General features: G+C 36.4%; 1 protein-coding gene across 2 annotated transcripts in view; it reads right to left on the bottom strand.

Annotated features, from left to right (window-relative positions):
• The window catches only part of fmr1 (FMRP translational regulator 1), a 111,389-nt gene that overhangs the window by 5,961 nt on the left and 77,652 nt on the right, over positions 1-27,776 (bottom strand). For both annotated transcript variants that reach the window (XM_039766263.1, XM_039766264.1), the window contains 6 exons: positions 17,330-17,423; positions 17,082-17,198; positions 15,539-15,709; positions 13,355-13,433; positions 3,124-3,233; positions 1,616-1,705 (listed from right to left, as the gene is read on the bottom strand). In XM_039766263.1, the coding sequence (XP_039622197.1) occupies positions 1,616-1,705; positions 3,124-3,233; positions 13,355-13,433; positions 15,539-15,709; positions 17,082-17,198; positions 17,330-17,423 (661 nt within the window). The remainder of the gene's footprint in view (positions 1-1,615; positions 1,706-3,123; positions 3,234-13,354; positions 13,434-15,538; positions 15,710-17,081; positions 17,199-17,329; positions 17,424-27,776) is intronic.

The following is a 27,776-nucleotide window of genomic DNA, read 5'->3' as shown; positions in this document are numbered from 1 at the left end:
AAGCAAACATAGTATACCAAAAAAGGTCAGAATTATGGATGTTAAAATCCATGAAATCTGGTATATGTTTACTATACAGATGAACGTGAATTGCTCGACCATGTACAAAGAAATTAGAGCTTCATGGTAAACTATAGTACTTTAAGACATTGGGTACTGTTGGTTTGACTTTGTGTCGAATGAGCGGTTGCTATATGGAGTACCGAATGAGGCACATTACCTGCATTGTGAGGGAGCGTCAGTTATGGCACTATGGCCATTTGGCGTGTTTCGGCTCATAAGATACTCATTGTTGGAAACGGAATGGCTGGACCAGGCCAAAGGATCGCCCACATAACACCTGGCTGCGACAGATGCAGGGTCATTTTCGGAGGGTGGGACTGGACCGCGTGTCTGCCTGGGGGGTTGCAAACCGGGTTCCTGAGTTGTTTCATTGTGTAGTGGATGCGGCAACGAACTGTACCAGTGCATGCTCCCCAACTTGACCTGTGATTTTTTTTTGCATATTCTACCGTACATTGGAAATCATGCAGACTGCATTATGCATATGAAATATCTGTTACTATAATAAAGAGTGTCCACCAATGAATTTGCGTTTTATGCCTGTAAGTACTTATGAGTCCAGTGCTACTCCACTGGTGGAATAAATACATGGTCCACAAGTAGAGGAATTTCTTATTTTATACGGGAGCAAAAACAAAATCTCATAAAAAGTAAATACACAAAGGTTGCGGAACCGAAAATAAGGGGAGCCATTCTCCAAAACATGATACAATCTACACTTATAAATCAAAACTACTTGGGTAGCCCCTTGTTGGAAATCCTGTGATTTCTCAGTATTTGAAAAATCTTCTTTAAACCTTAATTTACTTAAAATTCCTACTGTAAGAATTAATGGAGAGACCAGCTGCAGCAATTTAAACTGGCAGTTCTGGCCACGTGCGACTCATATTGAGCTGCATTGATGGGAGCTGTAACATTTTTCTACACAAGTTTTCTTATTATGCGGAGTATAGTTTTTTAATTATAAAAATTAAGCTATAGTAAGGTACATGAATCTACAGTTTAGGAACTCCAGATTAACTTGATTCTGAAACATACACTTTAATCTACTAATGCAAAAGACTTTACAAGTACACATATTTTAGCAATTAACAGCTCTTCTTTAATTCTGAAATATGAAATATTTTAATGGTAAAATCACCTCTAACACAGCTCTTCAAATTTAGTTATTCATATAGGAAATGAGACTTCACTTTCTTAACAAAAAAAAAATTCTGACAATTACGCAATGTCTTATAATCTGAAGAATGTTTAAAATTTTAACAAAACATCTACTATGAAAATGGCATGTTAATATTTGTGTTATTAGTGCAATGCATATTTATATGGAAATGTATATGTGGCATCATAGATTTTTTAACCTATATTTAAATATATTCAAACATACATATACATTTTTGATAGAAACAAAAATGACACTGCTACCACCAAATAAATAGGTTCTCTCTTTTCTAATAATCTTTTATAATGAAACGATTTGTATTTTACAACTTGTATACATATCTTTTTATTCAAAGAAAACACTCAAATTAAGTCATTTAGAAACTCTCACCTTTAAATAGTTGAGATGATAATCCAGAAGAACCTGTGCATTAGAAATGCTCTCCTTTGTACCAACAAAAACAAAAGGCACCATGCCTTGCTAAAATGAAAACAAAGAATATATTTTAGACTTTAAAGTAGACCAGAATTCCAACCAATTTTCAAACAAGTGCTGTTATATAATAATTTACCATTTTCGTTTCCAAACAACTGTTAGTAAATTGTGTTACTGGTGTATCACAGAGAAAAATCAATACTGATAAAAAGATAAGTAAATTCAACAAAGCGGGTTCTAAGTTTAGCACTATTTTTGTGCTCAAATAAACCAATGGGCAATTAAATTACTGGAGTGCCAAAAAAAGACTTATATATTTAATGAATAAATTTAGTCAAAACTACAGTATATTAGTTATCTGGCCAACCAATCAGTACATACAAGTTGGCAAATCAGACTTCATTTCTTAAATTTGTTAAGTACATTTTACACTGTCTAACAACTTACTGCTTTTATCAATGTTTTTTTTCCCCCCAATCATGTACAATGAAACATCCTAACATCGAGCATATTTACAAACATATATGAACCAATTTATTGTTAAATCTTAAAACCCGTTAAGTCACAAAGGCAGCATTTTACACTGTGCTCAATGGCATATTTACTTAAGTTGTTTATAATAGTGGTCTGAATCAGATAAAAAAAAAAGACACCTTCTTATGACCAAGACTTTGTAAAAATACAATATAGTGTAAAACAGTTTAACAAAATTAATTTCATGACTGTGTCAATATAAAAAAGATACAATGTATCATTGAATATATTTGAGTTATATTTCATATACAGTAACTATAGTTAGTTTTAACAAAGAGAATATATATATATATATATATATATATATATATATATATATATATATATATATACGCACACACTACAGCAATGCATTCTTTGAAAAAAAGCGTGAAATATCAAATATCTACATAAGAATACTTTTCTACAGGCAAGGTGGTATCTACATTGTATCTTCTGGGGGTTCTTTTCTTGGATATGTAATGTACAAGCATAGGTTTTCCCAGAGACACTGACAAACATGACAACATACTTTATATGTTATATATGTTAATAAGGGATCCTACATATTAAAACATTTTGTGCTTTAAAAGCCAACAGTACACTGCTGAATTATTTTTAGGTTCCTCATCATCACAATAATGTTCAAGCAGTGTGCCATGTTGTTTCTCTATTAGTTGCCAGAATACTGCCAGACCATGTGCAATTCCTCAGTTATACTCTACTGTATAAGGTGATTAACTGTACTAACAGTATTGTCCTAAATCGGTACTATATCTACAGTTCTTTTTTAGAAATTATCATATTTTACAATTATTATTTATTGACTTAAGAAAAACAATTTATTACCTCCATATAAGTGGCTAAAAAATAGATTTTTTAGAGTGCCAGCAAGAGTACACACTGTCACAGAATACCACTCTTACACTAAATTTCTGAATTAAAATTACCTCATCCTGAGGATTCTTTTTGTCATTTTCAGCTTCAATTCGAACACGCACTACTCCCGATTTGTCAACAACTTCCTGAATAAGTTTTCCATTTTTCCCAATAACCTTTCCTACAGAGCACAAGGGGGGATAAATAATATCAATAAACAAACAAAAACATCTGATGTTGAGTAAATGTTTGAGGTATTATGTACAACTTTACTTAAAAGCCTAACACACTACACAATAATTAAAAATTATAAACATCACAAACAAAAGTCTTAATTTTTAAGTCTGCTTGGGAAATGTTTTTGTATGCACATTTTGCAGTACAAATTTTGTGTAAAAATGTGAAAAGAATTAATGTTATCAGAGTAAAACATTTGAAAATATTTAAATGGTAAGGCAAATAAGAATTAGACACACTATATTGGGAACAAATTATTAATCAAACCATGCTTCATGCATGATAGGTCACTGTCTTCATTTTATAAAGAAAATCGAAATCATTCAGGAACAATGAAAGATTTTATTTAGTGCAGCACCAGCAAATTACATGAAACCGTGCCAACCATCACTGCACTTGATAGTATAAAAGTTAATAATAATAATTCTTTGCATTTATGTAGCGCATTTCTCACTATTCAAAGCGCTTAGCAATTGCAGGTTAAGGGCCTTGCTCAAGGGCCCAACAGAGCATTTTACGGGATTTGAACTGGCAACCTTCTGATTGCCAGTGCAGATCCCAAGCCTCAGAGCCACCACTCCACCTTAACAATTTACTAAGAATAAACTATAAACGTAAAGTACCACCAAAATAAGCATTTAATTTTCAGTTATAATATTGCCAAAAATACTCAATCTCCAACAAGATGATACTAAAGTCTTCCCAGTCACAGAATGCAAAACAAACATCAGAAGGAAAAAATGTTTAATTGTTAATGTTAACACTCTCCAAACTGATCACATGATAAAATATATAAAACACTATATGGTAGATAATCCACAAGTGCTCTCTCTTTCTTTCTGCTATAAAGAATGCTGCAATGACAGAAAATTACCATCTTTTCGCATTAAAACTGATTAAGTCAGTGTTTGTGCTGCAATTAGTTAGTACGCTTTTTAAATTTTTTTCACTGAAGTCTTCAATCTGCCACAAGAACAATTTAAGATATGAAGGGGTAGGGGAAGTGAGGGCAAAGGTGGTAAGGATGAGAATGGCATTCATGCACATGTGCCACATGGCTGCCTTGCTGGCCGCTGCCGAGAATTGATTCTACAATAAAATAAAAATAAAAAGAGGAATAACCTTGGAGGTCAATCATCTCCACGAAAGCGGATAGTAGACGTCACGTAGTACAGTAGACCCCCGTAAAGTTGCGGTTCACAGTTCGCAGCCATTGTTAGTGGAAACCGCAAATATCCTCCGTAATTTATGGCTTTTTTCGTGGCAGTACTGTACTGTAGAGAGAACAGGAAGCAGCTGTAGAGAAAACCGTGACTTGGGATGGTGAAAGTAGCCAATACAATTTGAAACTGCAACTCCCAGCAGTCCCTCTGTTTCGTCTGCTGAGGCTACTGGGACTGTTGAGGTCAAAGGATATCAGCGCGGCTTTTAAAAAGGGGGCCGGTGACCAAAAGCAAAAAAAAAAAGTTTTGTAATTTGTGTTTCAAGTTCCTGTCTATCTGCCTTCTGTTGAGTTACCTGTACTTATTCATTTTGTCCCGGATTGTTTCGTGCATCTGGATTATCTGCCGTTTGCCTGTGCACATGAGGACTGTAAGTGGATTCATGGCCATCCTGCAAAGAAAGGAGTGCTCCTGAACCCATCTTCATTTCAGGAACTAAAGGTAGGACTATTTTTACATTCCCATTCAACATGCGGATCTCTGGACTATCTATTTTCATCATTACATTTCATCCGTTGCCGTTTTTCATGATTTACTGTGTGTGTTTTGTTGTATTTAATGTGTAATCGCTGTAAGGGGAACAGGGGTGGTATCGTTGTTTTCTTTTTTCATTACATTCTTTATTTGCTGTTTGACTACCGGTTTACTTTGTCTTTGTTTCTGTTTGTGAGTGCGCGTGGGTCAGATCAAGGCTGAATGCGTTCCTGGAATCTCCACCATAAAAATAAATAAATCACCATTTTCTCGATTGCAGCTTCTCGTACGACACTACTCTTAAAAAAAAAAAGCCTGAACAGTGCTGGCGGATTGCTTTGTTTTTCTCTCCTCCCCCAGACATTCTCTGCTCCTGTTGGGGGTTGTGCTCCCCTATGATGTTTGTCTATTGTTTAATCGATAACTAACTGCATACTGAGCTCCTTTTACTTCTGAAAGAGACATGTTTGTATAAAGTTAGTGCCTGTGTGCAATTCTGTGCCCCAAGCGTTGCACTTTGTACTTATTGTTCCAGTAGTTTTCAAAATAGTTTTTACAGATCATTAGCAGTGTGTAAAATGATTAGTGTTGCAGTAATTGTGATGCTCTTTGCATGAAAAAAGTGTTCCATTAAAATTTCACTTTTCCTTTATTGTGACGTTTACTTAAAGTGCAGCAAAAAAGTATTTGCCATCCAGGGATGCATTAACCCCAACTATGTGGCAGTTTAAGGGTTAAAGACCCAAGATGCCGCCGAAATGAGCTGCATTGTTTGCTTCTGGCAATGAAAATACGCTTGCATGAATTACAGTACATATAGCAGTAACATCGGCATTTTACATTCTAGCACTGCAGGAGACATAGCAGTACAGTATACAGGTTTACCTTTACATTCTTTATTTTTAGGTAATGTATTAAGCAGAGTTTGAAATTAAATGAAAGTGTTTTGGGGGCATATTTAGGGTTTAAACAATGAAAATATGCATTTTTTTTAACCACATCCTAAGTTCACGGTTTTTCACAATTCGCGGGTGCTCTAGGAACGTAACCTCCACGAATTTTGGGAGTGTACTGTATATGTGTACCAAATTGCAAGTCAATAGGTCAAACGGTTTGCTAGCTACAGGAGATTTCAAATCCTGGACAAACAAACAAACAGCCACAGTAGCGTATAATATATAAAGATAATTTCAGAAAATGTATACATCAACTCTTACATTTAAACAATACAAAATAGTTCATGTTATAAAATGTGCTGCTCAAAATAAACACCAACCATAGGGTCATTGACAAACTGAAATGCTGATTCTATATATAAAAGGATTTCTACCAGACGATTTGTAAACAATACTGAAAACAACCACACACCTGTTCTTCTTTTCTTTGATGGACGGGTAAACATTTAATTTAAATTCAGCAAAAGCATCTATTAAGTATCTTTCTCACAACAGCCGCCACCTTAAGTAATTAAGCAGCAAATATTGATGGAATATTTTCGATTAGGAGGACAAAATAACACTCTGCTATAACCTGTTATTTCTGTCTGGAAAACTCAATGTGCATGTCACCATATGCCAGGTAACAAGTTTTTAAAATATACCTAAGAATATATGCCAGAAATCTAAAGAATATACAAAGAAATCAAATAGCTGGCTGATGTAGCCAGAGCAAAAACAGGAATTATCAATCCATAGTTGGGTTCCCAAAAATGATGTACAACTAAAGCTCTCTTTCTCAGAAAATACAAAAGGGGGGCACTCTCTAAGAGCAAATGGTATATGGTGGTGGTGGTGATTCGTACACACAAAACACATATTGTTTTCTTTTCATTCTGAGCTGGCTAGGCGAGATGCATGGGAATTTATATTCATATTTCAGATGCCACCTGGTGGTTATTTTAAGCAGTAAAACATTTATCCCTAACACTGTATCACCACATTAATGTCTTAAAAAATGTTAGGAATATGAAGGATAAATCAGGAGTACAGTAAATATAAATCATCTGGTATTCTCATCTCAAACACTATAAAATAATTCTTGGTTAATGCCAGGAAAATGTACTGTTGCAGGTCTTCAGAAAGGGACAACACAGTTCTTCATAAAAGATTAAACAGATCCATCCACTTGGAAAACAGTAAATGTGTGTTAATTCTTAGGATTTTGCCTCCTCCTTTATGTTATGATATCTATTCTGCTTTTATATTACATCACCTGGTCCTTCCCATCAATCTCTGTTATCAATTGGTCCAAACTCAAATCTCCCATTTCTGTCCAAACTGTTGAAAATATTAAGCTCTATGAAGATAACTCATTAAAGCATATCAGGAAACTCACATCCTGCCTTAAATGCAATAATGCTTGGATGTCCAGCTGAACACACACGTACATACGGGGAAAAAAAAATAAAATACACTCAACTGCCACTTGTGGAACACCAGCTCAGCAAAAACAGATAATTTCTTTGTAGATCATGATGACTGTAACTGTCCACTATTATGACTAACTCTTTTTTTTTTTTTTTTTTTTATAAGGTCACTAGTTCAACTACAGCCAGTGGTCATGCAAGAAGGAGGTAGTCATTAGAATTAATTAGTGTGGAATAATGTTGGTGCCAGACATGGGAGTCAAGATTCTGCTATATCCTTGCTATGTCTCACTTCCGACAAACATATTCACACACGTGGATCATAAAGGGCTGACAATGATTTTCTTTTTTTGTAAAATTGTGCTCTGTTCTAACTCTGGCTTTATTGATTTGTACAATGGTGTTGTCACTGCCACTGCTGTAACATTGTGTGAGGAGCCTGAATCACTGAGAAAATAACACTACTATGATCAAATCCATTTGATTTAAACTTACTGATGTTCATTTTAATGTAAAGCAATTGATGTAACACATACTGTACACATTAATGGGTATGGGCAAAATCAAGTCTTCTGTACTTTTGTCTAGGGATATTTCACTTTATGAGGTGGCCTAAACATGTTTTTCAATTTAATTGTGGTTCTACTGTCATTCAGTTTTCAATAATAGTTCTGTTTAAAGCATATTAGTTCAAAATGTTTCTGCTAAGAGTTGTAGTCAATTGACTTGTCTATGCTACCTTCATGCTCTCGTCATCTGAACCAATAATAGAGATTAAAACAGCTCAAATTAAATATATTCCTTTGTGTGTAGATTTTCCAATGTTATCTAAAAATTCTGGGGTTTACATGTACAGCCTTATATGACAGATATATCACTAACATGGAGGCCATTAATTTGCTGTTTTCATAATAAATTAACTGTGGTGGGCTGGTGCCCTGCCCGGGCTTTGTTTCTTGCCTTGCACCCTGTGTTGGCTGGGATTGGCTCCAGCAGACCCCCCTGACCTTGTAGTTAGGATATAGCGGGTTGGATAATGGATGGATAATAAATTAAACTTTCATGCATCAGGCAGGGTGTAGTTATGCTATTAAACAATCAAAATACATGGAAGTAAGGTATGTTTTCAGTGTTAAATATTTTCATGTTGTTTCAGACAAAAACAAAATGGTAATGTTCCACCCTTTTGGCAGCTCACTTTATGAGATGAATCTGACAAGCACTTCTTGAAAATACATTTCTAAAATCATTTTGGGACAACTTAAGCTTTTCATCAACCTGGATCTATAGAGGACTCAAATAGTCTAATCAACTCTTAGTTAACGACCAGTTTTCATTTAGCCTTATGGCAAGCAAGATTCTGTGAATTCTGTGTTATTTTACATGTAGAACACACTGAAATTTACTTTTTTGCTTCTTGTACTTCTCCTACTGCAAAACAAATGGGTAAAACCATTTGTTTTCCACCAATCTTCTCATTTGTACTTGTTTTTTATGTAATGAATATATTAAAACCTCAGCATAGATTTTACCACCCATGGCATTATTTGCTTATCCGCACAATGGATGGGGTTTCTTTAATTTCCATCTTCCACCAAGCAGAAAAATAACACCAGTTTCTAGTGGAAAACAAATGGTTTTACCCGCCTGTGGTAAGGTTAACCCAGTAGTTCACCTACCTGCCTATAATAAAGCTTTGCAAAGTTTGATATTTTTTACGAAGTAATGACTTTTCTGTATTTAAGAATTAAATTACCTTAATCTGCATCACTCTTTGCTGAGTAACTGCCTCATTACTTCACATAGCTATCATTGTATTTGTACTTTATCATTTAATTTTCAAACGTAACAAGCACACCAACTCACAAACAGATGTCTTCTTCCAAAACTGCTGAGAAACAATACGCAGATCTGAGCTACAGAACCAACTAAAGGCACGTTTTTGGTCCTAACTCAACATTTTAAATCCAATCTTGTGGCAAGATTACTTTTCTTTCTAGTAGTTATATTTAAAAAAAAAAAAAAGTGGCTATACTAGGATTTGAAGAATTATCCTTGATACATGAGGTCCTACAAAGGAAGCAGCCCTAGGCTACAAGTACTTCAGCACATAAGGCTTTCGTTTTTTTATCCACTTTTCAGATAGCAGAACATAAAAAAGCAAACAAAAAACACCCAATTTGATTATCTTAAAGTGTTTACATAAGCATCATCACTTGTCAAAAACAGTCTTTCCAGGTTTATGTAATTCTCTCATCTAAAATTTGCAAACACTTGATTTGAATTGTGCTCTTGTGTACCGTTTTAAAATATCTCTCAATAAGAAGTGCTATGAAAGGTGCTGTATGAAATAAAGCATGACTGACCATCTTTTAGATAAACTAGGGGGTTCTGGCCCTTACTCACTTCACTCGCCAACCCCCTGGGCGGACGCTACATGCTAGCCTTTTCACAGATCTGCCGCTCGCGAATAGGGAAGTGGATGTACAATTTAACAGATTGTTTTCATGGGAATTGTTACATGTGCATAATAGAACTAACTATTTTACATTATATCAAGTAATTAACCATAGTAAAATGTTATAAATTGTAAGAAAATTATGTTTCATGTTGTGTTAGAGGTATTTTGTGTTATACGTTTTCATTCTGTTTGGCTTTGAATTTAACACGCAAATACTTTTTAAACTTACACTTTTACTGTAAAACTTCAGTAAAATCAATTTTTTTAATTAACTTTTCATCAATATTGCATTGAATTTTGATTCCGTGTTTGAACTTTTATCATGACAATGCAACGTATAACTGCCCGTAAGTGAAAATATATATATATACACTGCTCACAAAAATTAAAGGAACACTTTTTTTATTGGGTCTGGCATGAAATCAATTAAACCTGTCTGATAATTTTCTGGTTGGTTAAGCAGCTGAGGTCATTGTTAATCACTTTCAGCTGTATTGGTGTTCATGGACTTAACGACAGGTGCACTAAAGTGGCAACAATTAGAAAACCCTCAAAACAGGACTGGTTTTACATGTGGAGGTCATTTCAAGTTTCTCCCTCTTGATCTTTTTTGGCAGGTTTTCCACTCGTGCTAGTTTTGGCTTGAGTAATTATCTCTACTGGCAGTATCATGCGATTCCTTAACCCTACAGAAGTTGCACAGGTTGTCCAACTTCTCCAGGATGGCACATCCACACGTGCTGCAGCAAGAAGGTTTAATGTGTCTCCCAGCACAATCTCCAGAACATGGAGGAGATTTCAGGAGACTGGCTGTTATTCTCGGAGAGCTGGACAGGGCCGTAGAAGGTCCTCAACCCATCAGCAGGACCGATACCTGCTCCTTTGTGCAAGGCGGAACAGGCTGAGCACTGCTCGTGCCCTACAGAATGACCTCCAGAGGGCCACTGGTGTGAATGTCTCTACCCAAACAATCAGGAACAGACTTCATGAAGATGGCCTGAGGGCCCGACGTCCTGTAGTGGGCCCTGTGCTCACTGCCCAGCACCGTGGAGCTCGACTGGCATTTGCTCAAGAACACCAGAATTGGCAAGTCCGCCACTGGCCCTGTACTTTTACAGACAGAGCAGGTTCACCCTGAGCAGCTGTGATAGATGTGAAAGAGTCTGGAGAAGACAAGGAGAACGATATGCTGCCTGCAACGCGTTCAACATGACAGGTTTGGTGGTGGGTCAGTGATGGTCTGGGGAGGCATATCCATGGAGGGACGACAGACATCTACTGCGTAGGAAATGTTGCTCTGACTGCCATAAGGTATCGAGATGAAATCCTTGAACCCATTGTCAGACCCTACGCTGGTGCAGTAGGTCCTGGTTTCCTCCTAATGCACGACAATGCCCGCCTCATGTGGCAAGAGTATGCAGGCAGTACCTGGAGGATGAAGGAATTGAAACAATTGAATGGCCTTCACGATCCCCTGACTTAAACCCGATAGAACATCTGTGGGACATTATGTTTCGGTCCATTAGGCGCCAGGTTGCTCCTCAGACTGTACAACAGCTCAGGGATGCCCTCATACAGATCTGGGAGGAAATGCCACAAGACACCATCCGTCGTCTCATTAGGAGCATGCCCGACGTTGTCAAGCATGCATACAAGCTCGTGGGGCCACACAAGATACTGAAAAGCATTTTGAGTAGCAGAAATTAAGTTTTTGAAAAATGGACTAGCCTGCCACATCTTCATTTCACTCTGATTTTAGGGTGTCTACACAATTGAGCCCTCTGTAGGCAGAAAACTTTTATTTCCATTAAAAGACTTGGCATCCTTTTGTTCCTAAGACATTGCCCTGTCGTTATTTGTATAGATATCCAACTTCATATTGAGATCTGATGTATCTAATGTGTTTCTTTAAAGTGTTCCTTTAATTTTTGTGAGCAGTATATATATATATATATATATATATATATATATATATATATATATATATATATAGTAAGTTGATGTTTCATCTTCCGCACCATCACCACCAACTGTTTCAGCCTAGTTTACTGATACGCATTTAACTAATTTGCCATGTAACCGATCAACAATTTTTGCGTTAGTTTGTTTGACTTCATCGTTTCTCTGTGCTAGGATTGCCCGTGTACTCATTTCTTCTGTTGATAACACTTTGGGATGAAATTCTTCTTTGGACATAATAAGTCTTCTTCTTTTGGGAACTTAAAGTGAGAAAAACGTAAAAATTTATAAGAGCTGAAAGAGCAAGAACGGTGTCTGACAAAAGCATTCATACATATGAGAGGTGAGAGAACTGTGGGCGTGGTTGAAAATGGTTGAGAGGAGGGCGGGACTTACAAAAATCTCTTGGCAATAGTCTTGTCTCAAGATTTTCTTTTATAAAGAGATTTTGGAAGGGCCAGGTAGTTTTCAATTAAGAATGACTCCAAATTGCCATGGATTTTGTGAATACATATACTATAAACAGTAACAGAACATAACATCCAAAATGTCAGTATTTCAAATTATAAATTACTAGCTGTGCTACCTGTCAAAAAGATTTGAAATCTAAGTAATCAACAAAAACTCCAGTGATAATGTTTGCAGTGTACCATGCAATGCATAAGTCTATGTTATATGTATGTTATATGGAATTTGTAAAAGCAGTTTTTTTTTAATTAAAAAGGTTTGTGATGTGCCATCTTTTGCAAAGAATGTGACACAGCAACCAGACAGAAATGAAGACAATGAGACACTGAACCCTTTCAATAAGATGGATTACCTAGGTGCATTTAAAATGTCACTCAGTTTTTATAAGCTCTCTTCTCAGTTGTCTGGAAGGAATGCTGCAAAACAGATTTTTTGTCTACAAGTTATTTTTTTTAGTATGTGACAGAGCTCTTTTATCTTTTGGCCATATAAGGTACTGGTTCTCAAAGTGTTTTTGGACCAGAGACTAAATTTACTCAAGTCAAAGATATGGTGGACCACTTACAGACAACAGCTACTTCTTACCATAATTCTGTGTTCCAATTTACACTTTTATTTTTATATATGGATGAGGGAAAAGAAAAATAAGACCCTGCTTCAAAATTTGAAGATTTAAATTTCTAAATCTGAAACATTATAATCATCAGCATGGAATTTAAGGATTGCCTTTGGCAGGGACTGTGCTCTCAAGGATGACATCCAGGATAATTTAAAATAGAGACCCATTTTGTTGATGGAGATTGGATGATCATGCTCAGCACAGCAAACAGGTGGAGGACATAAAGAAGCATAAAGTGTGTATCACCTAAAAGAAAAATAAGATATGCTTGAAGACATTAGTTTCAAACCTATTCTGAAAGGATTGGATATTTAGGTTGGGTAGCAGAAAACTGTTATAGGTGCCTGCGTACACAATGGCATAATATATTGGAGTGATTTCAAATTCACCTTATAGACCATTCTTTTAAAACCACTGGAATAAGATACTATTAATTATGTGATGTTGACCTTTATAAACAGAATGTGGCCTGTAAATATTCAATGAAGCAACATACCTACTAAATTTCTTGGGACTTTAATTATATCTTCTGAAAATTCAAGGTAACTTCTAGCTTTCCTAACAGCTTCTTTATCCTGGAAAAGGAGACAAAAATAAATATAAAATGCTGTGCTATTTAGCACAATAAACAACACTGACGAGGATGACACAACTTCAAGGTAATATCTGCTCTAAAACCTAACAGCATTGCCCTATTTGCCCAACATATAAACTTCATTAGTTTTACTATAAAAAATTTAGAGACAATATGTCATTTCTTTTAAAGGAATACAATACCACAGAAAACAAGAAAGTTTCACTATTCAAGAGAAAGGAAAGCTGTATGTCTTCACAATCAATATAGCATATAAAGTTCTGTAGAAATTACTACTCAATCAAAAATGTTATAATAAAACAGTATTTTCAAAACTTTCAAAATGTTAATGATAAACAAATACAGGTCACTTGAGACCAATACTTGTAAATATTAAGGTATAGGATATTTTCCTTGAATTTTTGATATTTTCCATGTTGTTCTTCACTTCTATAGCATCACCATGACCAAATGAAAACAATCTAAACATTTTCCTAATTTCTATTCATAAGCAACACCCTGTGTATTTAAAAAAAAAAAATCAGGAAAAAGTATAATTGAAAAAAGGTTTATAGTTTTTTTTCTGATAAACCTTCACCACTTCAAATTAAGCAAATTTGCTTTTACATTGACTGACAGCAGAACATAAAGAAAACAATCCAAACTGAAAATTGTGTGGTATGCCTTTTTATTCCTGTATGGTGCAGAAAAGAGCAAGATGTGCAGCACCTGCACACTTGTTCTGTTCTGCCCATTGTGGCACAGGATAAAGTCAAATATGCTGATATACTGTCTCTCCGTCTCACTCATTGTGTTATCTCATTGTGTACTCTATGCTTGGCTAACTGTGAAACAGCACTCAGCAGTCCGGTTATTATGGACATGGCATGTCTACCTCCAACACAACTTTGGCGTGAAGTCAGTTGCCCACAAAATAACATTACTGTAGACATATATTTTGCATTTAAATCTACAGGTATGCACTTGATGTTAATTATGTACATACATACTTGATATGTAATGTGTACTATCAAGATCAAAGTTCAAAATATTTTGTGGAATATATAAGGGGTCTGCCTTGGGATATTTCTCACTGTTATAACGATGACTGGTCCTTGTAATTCAATATTATTGCCATTATAGATATTTCTTTTAAAATTATTGACATTTAAAAATGCAATTGTCGCCCCTATTATACAGTATGTGTGTGTATACATTTATACACACACGTCCAAAATAAAAAAGCAATGGGTATTTGAATTGTTTCAGTGCATGGTACCCAAAAAACACAATTATGTCAATAAATATCATTCTACTCATGTGTATGTATGTCAGAGTGTTTACATGTAACCACATAAAATTTACTGTTTTCTACGAAATTCAGATGAGGTTCACTGTACCTTTCAAATTTGATACTCAAGAAAACTATAGTACAGGGGTATGGAACTCACATCCTTGTAGCCAATTACTGCTAAGGTTTATTTTTTTCTTATTTTGTAGCCAGACAACAATGAGATGCAAACAGCAGATGACCAGCTACCTCAGGCGTCTCAAACTTTGTTCCTAGATACTTTATTTCAAATGATATATTTTTTTGCTGTTAATGAAATACAATATTTAATTTTTATTGAATTTTAGTGCTTTCATTATGGCAAACCAGACATCTCCAAAACTATTAATTTTCTTTTTTGTGAGAGCATCACCTAAATGTTACATTTTTGAGAGCAGATAAATATATTTCAGATCTGCAAGCTGCTTCTTTTCAAATCAATATTATATGATGTAAAGATAGTTGGAAATGGGATGATATTAGCTGGTCATTTGGTGGTTTGCTTTGCGTGGTATTATTGTTTGGCTAATGGTTGAGAAGAAAAAAAATAATTAAGAGTTGTGAATAGTAAAAGCAAGCAAAAAATATGTCAAACAAAATAATTCTCCACTAGCAGCTGTAACTGTTTAGTAATTTAAAAACTGCATGGCTAAAATGAAAATGTGCAACCATAGTTTGACATTGCTGCTTTAGATAGTTTACTTAACAAGCATGCCAAAAAAGAAACTCTGCAGCATGGACATTTCATGGACACTAAATTGCAGGTCATGGAGTACCTCTCCATAAATGTGGAATGTGCAGGTTTCTTCATCCAAGTCAATCGTGGTCACTCCTGGAACTTTTCTTGCTTGCTGAATGTTGGCTCCATGAGTGCCAATTGCAAGACCCATTAAATCTTCTCTCACAATAAACTGCTCATGGAATCGAGAGGCTAGCTGCCGTGAACTCTGAAGTAGTTAAATAAACAAATAAGATAAATTCATAAAACTTTTACATTAATGAATAATTCCACTGCTATTTCAGGTTCTAAAGATGCAAAACAAATAAAATGTACAGCATGAAAAAAGTGCATACACATTGCAGGCACAGACATTCAGGAAAAAGTGCTGCTTAGTTAAAAAATTTGGGCCATGGTTTGCCAAGGGTGTCTTTTCTGTAAAAATCTGTATACTGTTTAAATGCTTTTGTAGTTACCATCCCATAGTCCAAATAAACTGGCCAGATTTTCAAATAGTACACTAGTGTTCTATTCAGTACTATATTTTACCTTGTGTGTGTTGCTTCTGGGATAGGTTCTGAATAACTGCAAGTCTGGACTAGATAAAAAGAAATCAGATAACGTATAGACAGTTGCACGCTCATACAGATTTACAACTGGGCTTTTAAAAACAGAGTTTTGTACTGATTTAATTTAACACGAATTGGGTTGTTACAAATGCCTCTGAACCAAAAATCGCATACTTTGCTTAGCAGCAGATGAATGACAAACTGTTTCCTGTGAAAAACAAGGAAATTACACAATACACTGTGGCTTAGTGGGTTAAAAACATACTAAATTCCTATGCTATATATAGAAAATTAACCTTACAATTCACAAAATACTTTCTGAACATTGCTAAGTCGATGTTTAAAAATAAAAAAATAAAATCACATGCTGACAAAATATTGAGTGTAACTGAGGTGTGTGTGAATGTTTTATTCTTGGGGCTAGAAACAAAGAACTTTCAAAAAGCCATCTTGCTCTGTTTCACGGACGATTTTGACAGCTGTAGTGCTGTGATTACCACAGTTCAAAGTATACAGTTAACAGTTTAAAGGACAATTTTCAAATTAAGTTTAAGTTAAAAATTAGTTCAATTCTGTTACTGTACCATAAAAGAAAACCCAGACAACTGGATGTGGGATTTGAACATAGGACACAGGCTCTGTGAGGCAACAGCACAAACCTCAATCCCATCCACTTTAAACAATAGTCAGATCATAAGTAACTATTAAGCTAAACTTTTAATATAACAATGTATGTAGTTGCGGCTCATTTACTTTAACTGAGCACCCAGTTTAAAGTTCAGTTTAAATAGCAAAAGGTACATTTATCACATTTCTACAAATCTGGAGATTTTTTGTAAAGACAACACTGCACAAACTGCAATCATTTTTCCTTTTTTGTTTTAGATTTTATATACAACTTATTTCAAAAGTACTACTGTTACAGGTGTAATTTTCATTAACCATAGGGACCTGTAATCCATGAAAAAATATCTGTCAAGAATCACCTTCTAAGAAGAGAGGTCTAGGCAGCAGAAGAACTTTTTTACTTACTTCTAGTTGTCTGCTAGCTTCTTCATTTCTCAGCATTAGCGACAATTTTGTGCGGAGGCTTCTAAAATGCATGTCACTTAACATATTCGCTCTTTTAATTGTCACTTCATTTATTGACTAAGCAAAAAAAAACAAAAAAAAACGCACACATAACATTAGTTGGACTTTTAAATACTAATAAAAATCACATTAAACTTAAATAAATTAAATAAATAAAACATCAGGGATAAAACAGACAAGGATCTTACCAGAATAACTAACTGGTGCTGATCTGCATCATATGTAACACTAAAACCACCCACAGCTTTTTTGAAATCTTTATGTGTAGACTCTTTAGTACACCTATGAGGATATAAGACATTAACACAAATGAATATTTAAACATGGGCTTAAGTAACAAATGAAAGGAGTGCAGGTCAAGTAACATTTTTGTTCATCACTTATCAAAAGGGTTTAACTGTACTAATAATTTTAAAATAATTCTGTTTAACAATAAAATGTATTAACACAGGAGGCTCTTTGGGAAACAGATGACTCATACCAGCAGACGTTTGTAACTTCCACTGAAAAATATTCATTAGATAGATAGATCATTATTGAGAAAACACAAATATTTCAGACTAAGTCTGAACCACAGTCATGTACAGTATGTTGACCTCTTTCATAGTGATATAGTACCTTCATTGAGTTGGAAAAGTAATACGGATGTGGTATGAAAGTCCACCACTAAGTGATGACTGCGAGAGACTGTGCTACTGCATTGATTTGCCCACCACTGTGCTCCCAGCAGCTATACTCCTTGGGCCAGTTTATACTTCACGCTCAGATTGCATACTCGCATGCATCATGGCTGCCACACATTCCCACCGTTTGACAGACCCTTTGAGCACTTCCTCAGAAATTAACGTGACACGTGCGCGAGTTGCAGTACCAGAAAAAAGGCAGGGGAAACAGTGTGATAAAGTCGGAACGTAATGTCTGAATCTCTATTTACTATTTACAGAAAGCAATTATGCAGATCCTACAGGATGATGTGCGTGCTTCGATGTTTGATGGTTCAATGTGGAGAAGCAAAATGCTGACGTACAAATGCATTCATGGCGCTTTTATATTCAAGCATCACATATTCTCCATCGTAATGACACAATACATTTTAAAGGTCTCACATACCATCTTCCATGCCTCTTTTTTTTTGCACCTTCACAACAGCATCAGAATTTAGGACTGTGCATTTGAGGCACAGAGAAAAAAAACAAACAGTTATGGCCACAGTGAAAAGGTATTTTGTGATTAAAGTGGAAATTTTGGGTTAAATCTCAAAATGTCCACTTTAATCTTGCAATTTATTTTATCATTCAAGTAGACCGTCATAAACATCATCTTAAAAATCGACCCTGCTGTTAATCGCTATGAGCTTCTGAGGCTTCCTCATGCATTGACAGCAGCGGCAAGCAACTATCGCCATACAGAATACATTAAATTTATTATATTTTAGCTCTCTGCACATATAGAATCCTTAGATTTATACTTGACATTACTTTCATGATAAAATGCATTAAAGTATGCATATTACATTTTAATACATTTAAATAATGATCACTGTTAATAATTATACATGTGGGGGCTGCACGGTGGCAGAGCGGTAGCACTGCTGTCTTGCAGGGACTCTTGTCCCTGGTGTTCCGTGCATTGGATTTGCATGTTTTCCTGGTGGGTTTCCACAATATGCTCCGGTTTCCTTCCAAAGATATGCATGTTTGGAGATCTGGTGATGCTAAAATGATGCTAGTGTATGTGAGTGCTTGCCTTCATCTTGTAATGAGCTAATGCCTCGTCCAGAGATTGCTTTTTCCTCATGACTAATGCTAGCTGGAATGGGTGCATCCCTGGATTGATGGATATATTTATTAGGCATCCATCCTTTTCAGAGGTATTGTGGCAAGGTGGCCTCGAAATTTAATGGGTGTTTCAAGCAATTCACAGCACAGCAAAGCCGAACCTGTTTTCACAGTGATGATATCTCACACTGCCATCTGGTGGAATCTTCCAGATTTATGTAAAGTACGCTCACAGGTATAAATAGTACAACGCTTGTGCAGCAGTAGTGTCCACAGGTGCATGCGTCGTGTGAAGTATAAACCAGGTCTAAGACTGCATGAATGGGAGTTATACTTGGGACAATGGTAATTACAACCAGTGGCCAGCTGCCAATCTAGCAGCTTAGTTGTGACGAAGCATACTATGTAGGGGAAAATATAGCTGATTATATTCACATTCTGTGATAAGCAAAAAAAAATGCCAGAAAACATGCTGTATTGCAGAGGTGCCCAATGCGTCGATCGAGATCGACCGGTAGATCGTTGCGTTGCATTCAAAACTTTTTTTTTTTTTTACATTTTTTAAATGTTAGTCTATCATATATCCTCCCTATGGCATTTGCCACTTGATTGACATATAAAGCGGCCATGAGATCTCTTTTCTTCTAACACACTGGTCATCCCGAACGCACGATCAAACGTGCAAGCTACTGCAAAACTCCGGCTATCTAAGTGATCTAGTTAGCCTTCCAATTTATATCGACTAAAGAAGGGATTTAAAAAAAAATTGTTGTTTATGGGCTGGATGTGGAATTGGAAGAGGATTTTTCTCTCTCACAATGTCACAATCAAAGTGCGTTTGTCTGATCTGTCAATCTATCATTGCTATTCCAAAGAAGGAAAATGTGGAAAGGCACTTTCGAACTGTTCATAAAAACTACGAAACTGACTTCCTTCTGAAAAGTGATCTGAGAAAGAGAAAGGAGAAGGAACTAAAATCACAGTTAAATCGGACAGCCGTAATTTTTCACTTGGCTGAATTCAAAAGCAAAGGCAGACACACCGAAGCATCGTTCCGGGTTAGTCACTCGATCATTAAGTGTAAGAAGTCCTCCCAAGACGGAGAGATGATAAAAGATGCCTTCGCTGAGGCAGATGGCTAGGGAGAAATTCCTGCAGAGATTTCAAGACCCCTGGCCGGAGAAAAAGGAGTTTCTCCTTGTCATTAAACATGCATAATACAAGCAACTTAACACTAGAATTACCAGAGTCTATGAAAAAACTCGTAGATCCGTCCCAACCTTAAAACCGTTCTCACTTCTCCGCCACCATCTTTTGTCTTCTAAATGTACCGATTAAGAAGAGAAGCAAGCAGCCGCTTATTCCATCCCCCATCGTCGCAGAACGTTCATTAAGTTTTCCCAGCTCATGCCTTGTTTGATTATCTGGGAGTGACCCAATTGCTGTAGTTTTAGAGTGGAAATAATAGATCGTTATTTGTAACACAAAATCCATCTAGCGTCTTTATCTCCACTCTCACTGCCCACTTGCCTGCGTGCAGCGTGTGTAAATTGATATATGATTTAATGTATTTTCTTTTTTTTACCTCAAATGGACATAAAATTTATAAACTCGTATGCACTGTCAGTTAATGAGATCGTTATATTTTTATGTAGCATGCTCCTTTTAAAATATTTTTTAACAATTGAGACTGCAATTAACATAACGTGCCCTTATAACTGTTCTTATTTTTCAGTTCTGTAAGACACACACTGTCAGACAGATCACTGCATAATGCACAGATAGATAGATAGAGAGAGAGAGATAGAGAGATAGATAGAGACAGACAGACAGGATGTGAAAGGCACTATGTGACAGGTGCTGCAGAAAGGCAAGCAGGTAGTGAGAGTACATTCACATGTGAAAGACACTAGATAAATTGATAAACAGGGAAGGCACTTATATAATAGTTACAGATATATAACAGTATTAGCTATATAGTAGTTTTATTTTATATATAATGTACAGGTATATGTATTTTACAACTAGGAGAGTTGTCAAAAAGAAATACATTAAATCATATATCAATCGACACAAGCTGCACGCAGGCAAGCGGGCAGTGAGAGTGGAGATAAAGACGCTAGATAGATTGTATACAACAGGCAAAAATAGGGACCACTTGATAACAGTATTAGCTATAATGAATGAAAGCATGAATTAATCAACAGAAATAACCATGATCGAAATTTTAAACTTAACGATTTAATTAAGAAAAAAGAAAAAAAAAACAAAAAACGCCCCAGCACACAGAAAGGAGATGCTTGCGGACAGGCAGAGCGGCGAAGGTTAAAAAGAAAAAAATAACACTTCCTCCCCAGCAGGGAATCAAACTCGGGTCTCTGAGATACGGTAAGCATGCCGGGGTTTGAAAGGCAAATCTTAGCGATACGCCACGGAAGATATTGTAGCATTTTTTAAACTTTTCTGAAAGTGTTTCTTTGATCTTTGGAAATCAGGCTTCACACATTCTATAGTTTATACCTACGTTTTGTAACATTGATTATTAAAATATGAAAAAGTTTCTGTTTTAACAATGTGTTTACACAGATTACTGTAGAAACGGAACAGACATGAAATGCATGTGTTCCAAATAACGATCTATTATTTCCACTCTAAAACTCCAGCAGATCTGTCACTCCCACATAAATAACAAGGCATGAGCTGGGAAAACTTAGTGAACGTTCTGCAATGGTGGGGGATGGAATAGCCTGCTACTTGCTGCTCATCTTAACCAGAACATTTAGAAGACAAAAGATGGTGGAAGAGAAGTGAGAACGGTTTTAAGGTGGGCCAGATCTACCAATTTTGTTGTAGACTCTGGTAATTCTAGTGTTAATAATGATCAATGGCCGCTAGACTTGGCATTTTTTTTCCAATTTGAAAAACATCTTAAATGAGCTTAATTTACAGCTGCAAGGAAAAGAGAAAACCATTGTCAATATGATTAGCTCAGTTAATGCTTTCAAATGAAAAAGGCAACATCTGTCCTCAAAGTTGCAGCACCTTGATTTGGGGAACTTACAAAACCTTGCGTCAGAGCTAGAGACCCAATGGAAGGCGTGTGCACAACTTGACAGCACACGCTACAGAGCAGATTGAAAACTGTCTGTCAGACTTTATCTAATGGAAAAAAGTAGCAATTCGAGTGTTGCCCAATGTAGCGGAGTAAGAGTAGCATTTCTTCTTCACAAACTTACTCAAGTAAAAGTAAAGTGCAGTAAAACTATTCTCAGAAGTACAATTTTTTTTTAAAATTTACTCAAGTAAATGTAACGGAGAACATGTAACTCGTTACTACCCACCTCTGATACTCAGTGTGTGTGTGTGTATATATATATATATATATATATATATATATATATATATATATATATATATATATATATATATATATATACACACACACTAATAAAAGGCAAAGCCCTCACTTACTTATCACTAATTCTCCAACTTCCCGTGTACAGTCCCTGACAAAAGTCTTGTCGCTTCTCTATTTTGTAGAAACTCCTGCTATTTACCTGACTTTTAATTAATCAACTGGTGTTAGAAATAGCTCATATGAAAAGCTAAAGCCCTCCCAAATGATGTTTAATGCACTGAAATAAATTAGTTTCATTGAAAAAAGATTTATCATTTAATCAAGACAGAAAGGTCATATTTGGGCAAGACAAAAGTTTTGTCGCCTCTACAGAAAATGAACAACTTTACTGCAAATCCAAAAATATGTCAGCAAATGAAGTAGTGGTGCTGTGAGATCCAAATTTAATATCTTGTATGACTTCCATGAGCTTGAAAGACAGCATCCATGCGGTTTGGCAAGGATTCATACAATTTATTAATGAATTCATCAGGAATAGCAAAGAAAACAGTCTTGCATGCCTCCCAGAGTTCATCAATATTCTTTGGTTTCATTTTTTATGGTTCTTCTTTCATCCTACCCCACATATGCTCAATGATGTTCATGTCTGGTGACTGGGCTGGCCAATCCTGGAGCATCTTGATCTTCTTAGCTTTAAGGAACTTTGATGTGGAGATGGAAGTATGTGATGGAGCACCATCCTGCTGCAGAATTTGGCCTTTTTTATGGTTGGGAATATAAGAGGTAGCTAAGATTTCTTGGTATTTTAGACTACTGATGTTGCCTTCCACCCTGCAGATCTCTCGCATACCCCCATACTGGATGTAACCCCAGACCATGAATTTGCCTCCACCAAACATCAGTTTTCTGGGTAAATCTCAGCTCCATGCGAGTTCCAGTAGGGCTCCTGCAATATTTGCGGTGACTGTGGTGTAATTCAACAAAAGATTCATCTGAAAAATCCACCTCCTGCCACTTTTCCAGCGTCCATCCTTTTAGCAGGCTGTAGGCCTTGGCAAATGCCACACGGTTTTTCAATTGTCTTTTGTTTAGTGCTGGCTTATGGGCACTGATTCGACCATGGAGGCCATTTCGAGACAGAATCCGACAAACTGTTCAGGTTAACACAGGGACTTCAAATGACCAGGTCTCGTGAAGCTCTGCTGCAGTGGAAAATGGGCTGGCCTTGGATTTTCGAGCCAACAAACGGTCCTCTCGAGCAGTTGTCTTGCGGTGTCTTCCTGACCTCGGTTATTGTCAAAAACGTCTCCAGTCTCTTCAAATCTTTTTTTTTTATCCTCTGAACTTGACGCTGAGACACATTGAAGGTGTTTGCCACATCAGCAGTGGATTTGGTCTTCAGCCTCTTGATAATCAACACTTTAGTCACAGGGTGAATCTTAGGCATGTTTGCAGAGGTCTAGTTGCAGTTGATGTGAAGGTCTAGTGTACTGGGGTTCTTTTTATACACACCTGAGACCTAATTGATCCATTATTAGTCACAGGTGAAGCTCATATAACAAGGCGACAACACTTGTGTCTTGCCAAAAATTGACTCAATGGGCTTTACCAAGCTGTGAATATTAGAATACTTTTTTGTCAGTTTCGTTTTGCACTGAAACATTATTACAAAAGCTGATGGGATTAAAATGACCCATTTCTTGTAACAAAATCTTGATTAGAAATATATTTTAGTGACACTTCAGGTCAATTTGTACACAAGCGAAAAGACTTTTGTCAGGGACTGTAGATAGAAATTGTCAGGTTTATTCCTTACAGCTTACTTACAAAAGTTAAGCAAGTTTCATTTCGAAATTCTACACGTAACGGTCATAATGTTCGATAACTGTCTACAACATACGCCATGTTGAACTTTCTTATTTATGGCCCCATCTTCACGAAATTTGGTAGGCGGCTTCCCTGCACTAACCAAAAACAATGTACGCACTTATTCCAGTGGTATGATGCCACTGTCGGCCGCCATATTGAACTTTTCAACGGACTTTTCTACTTATGGGCCCATTTTCAAGAAATATGGTATGCAGGTTCCCAACGCTAACTGATTCCTACTTACGTACATATATACGTCCATAGCCTGCAGCTCGGTCACCATGTGAGGCGGCGTTGGGTCCCCCATCCCAACGCCTCCCACGATGTTGGCTGCCTGCCTATATAAGGCTGTCCGTTGCTCCAGTGTCTACATTCCATTCCTTGCTACGCCACGGGATTCACGTCTCCCTGCTGATAACTACAGCCTATTAATTTAATCCACGGCTTCTCCGCTGTTTTATTGTTCATTTATTAGGATTATAGTTATTGTGTAGTATTTTAGACTTTACATTGTTCAGGTAACCATTTCCTTTATCATTCCAAACGTACCCCCATTAACATGTCTATCGAGGTGATCACCATCGATCAAAGAACTGTCACTTACCAAGTGGTTTCCATGCCCGGAGATGGCACCTGCCTTTTACATTCTCTTTGTTACATATTGCACAGCCGTATCAGGCTCACTCTTGATATCCGGAGGAACATTGTGTCTTATGTATTGAATGACTGGGACAGGTTCAAGGTGTGGACTGATGACAGTACAGGAGATAATTATACTACACAGGAGCACTATAAAAGTGAAATACTTAAGCCCTTCACCTATGGATCTGCATGTGAGGTGATGGCTGCCACTGAATTGTTTGGTTATCGCTTTCAAGTGTACCGAAATGGCCAAATATTTTACACCTTTCGACAACCGCCAATGCCTCTTAAACATCTTAGATTGACAGGTGACGATTTCAGTAGTGGACACTTTGATGTTTACGAATGTTTAAACTCTCAAAAGCTGGATGTGAAGTTATCGAAACCGGTTGTATACTTAAAACGCTTGACAGATGCTGAATGTCTCATCAACACAAATCCTACAAATACTGTCGTAATTGAAACAAACCATGAAACTAAAACCGATTATGACAGCAGCAATCCAAGCTGTGAGATTTGAAACAAGATTACTTTTCACATGGCCAACTGTACGTTGCATGCTCAAGAGTAAGCTCAGCGCACAGCTTGGTCATATTACAACCGGAGGGCCGAACTCACAATGTGGTATACAAAGAGATCCATAAAAAATAATTATTGGTATATTTTCCCTCAGTTTAAAATTTTTTAATTTTCTTCTTAATAAAAATTTTAAGGCAGTACTTCGCATGTGCTGGTATTTTGCTAGTAAGTATATATATATATATATATATATATATATATATATATATATATACACACACACACACATATATACACACACACATATACACACACACACATATACATTATATATACATCTATACTAATAAAAGGTAAAGCCCTCACTCACTCATCACTAATTCTCCAACTTCCCTTTTGGGTGGAAGGCTGAAATTTGGCAGGCTCATTCCTTACAGCTTACTTACAAAAGGGGAGTTCATTTCGAAATTCTATGTGTAATGGTCATAACTGGAATCTATTTTTCTCCATATACTGTAATGGAGTTCAGCCCGATGGCCGTGGGGGGCAGAGTTCGTGTGACATCATCACACCTCCCATGCAATCATGTGAACTGACTGTGAGCGCAGTACATAGAAAACAAGGAAGAGCTCCAAAAACCGCTGAAGAAAACATGCATTATATAATTGAGAAGGCAGCGAAACAATAAGAAGCGAGCGAGTGACATATACAACCATATTCATGAGTGCTGCTACTTCGGAAACAAAGCACGGTGTAAACCTAGTTTAAATTAAGTTCACAGACAGGCTGCCGCTGGCGTTTGTCATACCCACGGGTAATGCGGGATACAAGTTTAATGAGAGGACGCAGGATATAAACGAGAGTTTTGATCACTTTGTAACGAAGTTAAAATTGCACGTGAAGGGCTGTGCTTATGCAAATTCCGAGAGACTGTGTTTGTGGGGATTGACAGTTAAGGCGGGTGGGGAGTCACGTCATCATCTCCCCTCCCATTCACCTCATTTCGCTCTGAGCTGAGCTCCGCAGCTAACGCACACAGTGTTACGGAAGCGACTTTGTGCCGCTGCCACCAAATACTCACAAAAAAACCCACAAGTTAATACACACGCTGTCTCTACAGTTTCTCCACACTGAATCCTCCAGGCACTACTTACAAAAGGTTACATTGATAATCGTGTTACGTTATTTTTAAAATGTTTAATTTTCTTAGCACAAGCACAGCTGAGAAGCTTCGATGCATGTGCTCCAAAACGTGTTAAAAATGATCGGTAAAAAAGTAAGAGCGAAGCAAAGGTGACTTATTCAGGCAGGCAGGCGACAGCTCAATAGATGGAATTTGGATATAAGTAGGTTCTATTTAGTCGCCAGAAATATCATTGTTAGGAATGGAAGTTGAATTTAATCTTTAAATTTAGTCATCATTGCATAACTTTTTCTTTACCATAGAAATTTAACTATATAAAGTCAAAAGTTGTATATATAAAGTCATTCCTGAATATATAAAGTCAAACCTTGATTATATAAAGTCACTGACAGAATAAATAAAGTCAAAACTTGAATATATAAAGTCAGCATCGGTATATATAAAGTCAAAACTTTAATATATAAAGTCATTTCCAAATATATAAAGTCAAAACCTGAGTATATAAAGACGCCGTTGGAATATTTCGGAATATATAAAGTAAGCACTGGAATGTATAAAGTCAGCGTCGGAATATATAAAGTCAGTGTCGGAATATATAAAGTAAGCGCTGCAATATATAAAGTCAAAACTTCAATATACAAAGTCAACAATATCCATCCATTTCCCAACCTGTTGAATCCGACCACAGGGTCACGGGGGTCTACTGGAGCCAATCCCAGCCAACACTGGGCGCAAGGCAGGAACCAATCCTGGGCAGGGAACATGCATCATTTTCAAAACATTAACTGAACAGTGTTTTTTTAATTTATTTTTCTGAATACGTTTTTGTTAACTTAGTTCAGTTCAGAGTCGTTTCAATCAATAGATTTTGACTTTCACTTTATATATTCAGGAGTGGGTTTATATACTCCGATCTTGAAATTCTGACGCTGACTTTATATATTCCAGTGATGTCTTTATATATTCAACTTTTGACTTTATATATTCAGAAACAAGTTTGACTTTATACAGTGGTGTGAAAAACTATTTGCCCCCCTTCCTGATTTCTTATTCTTTTGCATGTTTGTCACACAAAATGTTTCTGATCATCAAAAACATTTAACCATTAGTCAAATATAACACAAGTAAACACAAAATGCAGTTTTTAAATGATGGTTTTTATTATTTAAGGAGAAAAAAAAAAAATCTAAACCTACATGGCCCTGTGTGAAAAAGTAATTGCTCCCTGAACCTAATAACTGGTTGGGCCACCCTTAGCAGCAATAACTGCAATCAAGCGCTTATGATAACTTGCAATGAGTCTTTACAGAGCTCTGGAGGAATTT

This window comes from Polypterus senegalus, chromosome 10 (genome assembly GCF_016835505.1).
Source record: "Polypterus senegalus isolate Bchr_013 chromosome 10, ASM1683550v1, whole genome shotgun sequence".
In the NCBI taxonomy this organism is placed as follows: Eukaryota; Metazoa; Chordata; class Cladistia; order Polypteriformes; family Polypteridae; genus Polypterus; species Polypterus senegalus.
This window is presented reverse-complemented; position numbering and strand designations above follow the sequence as displayed.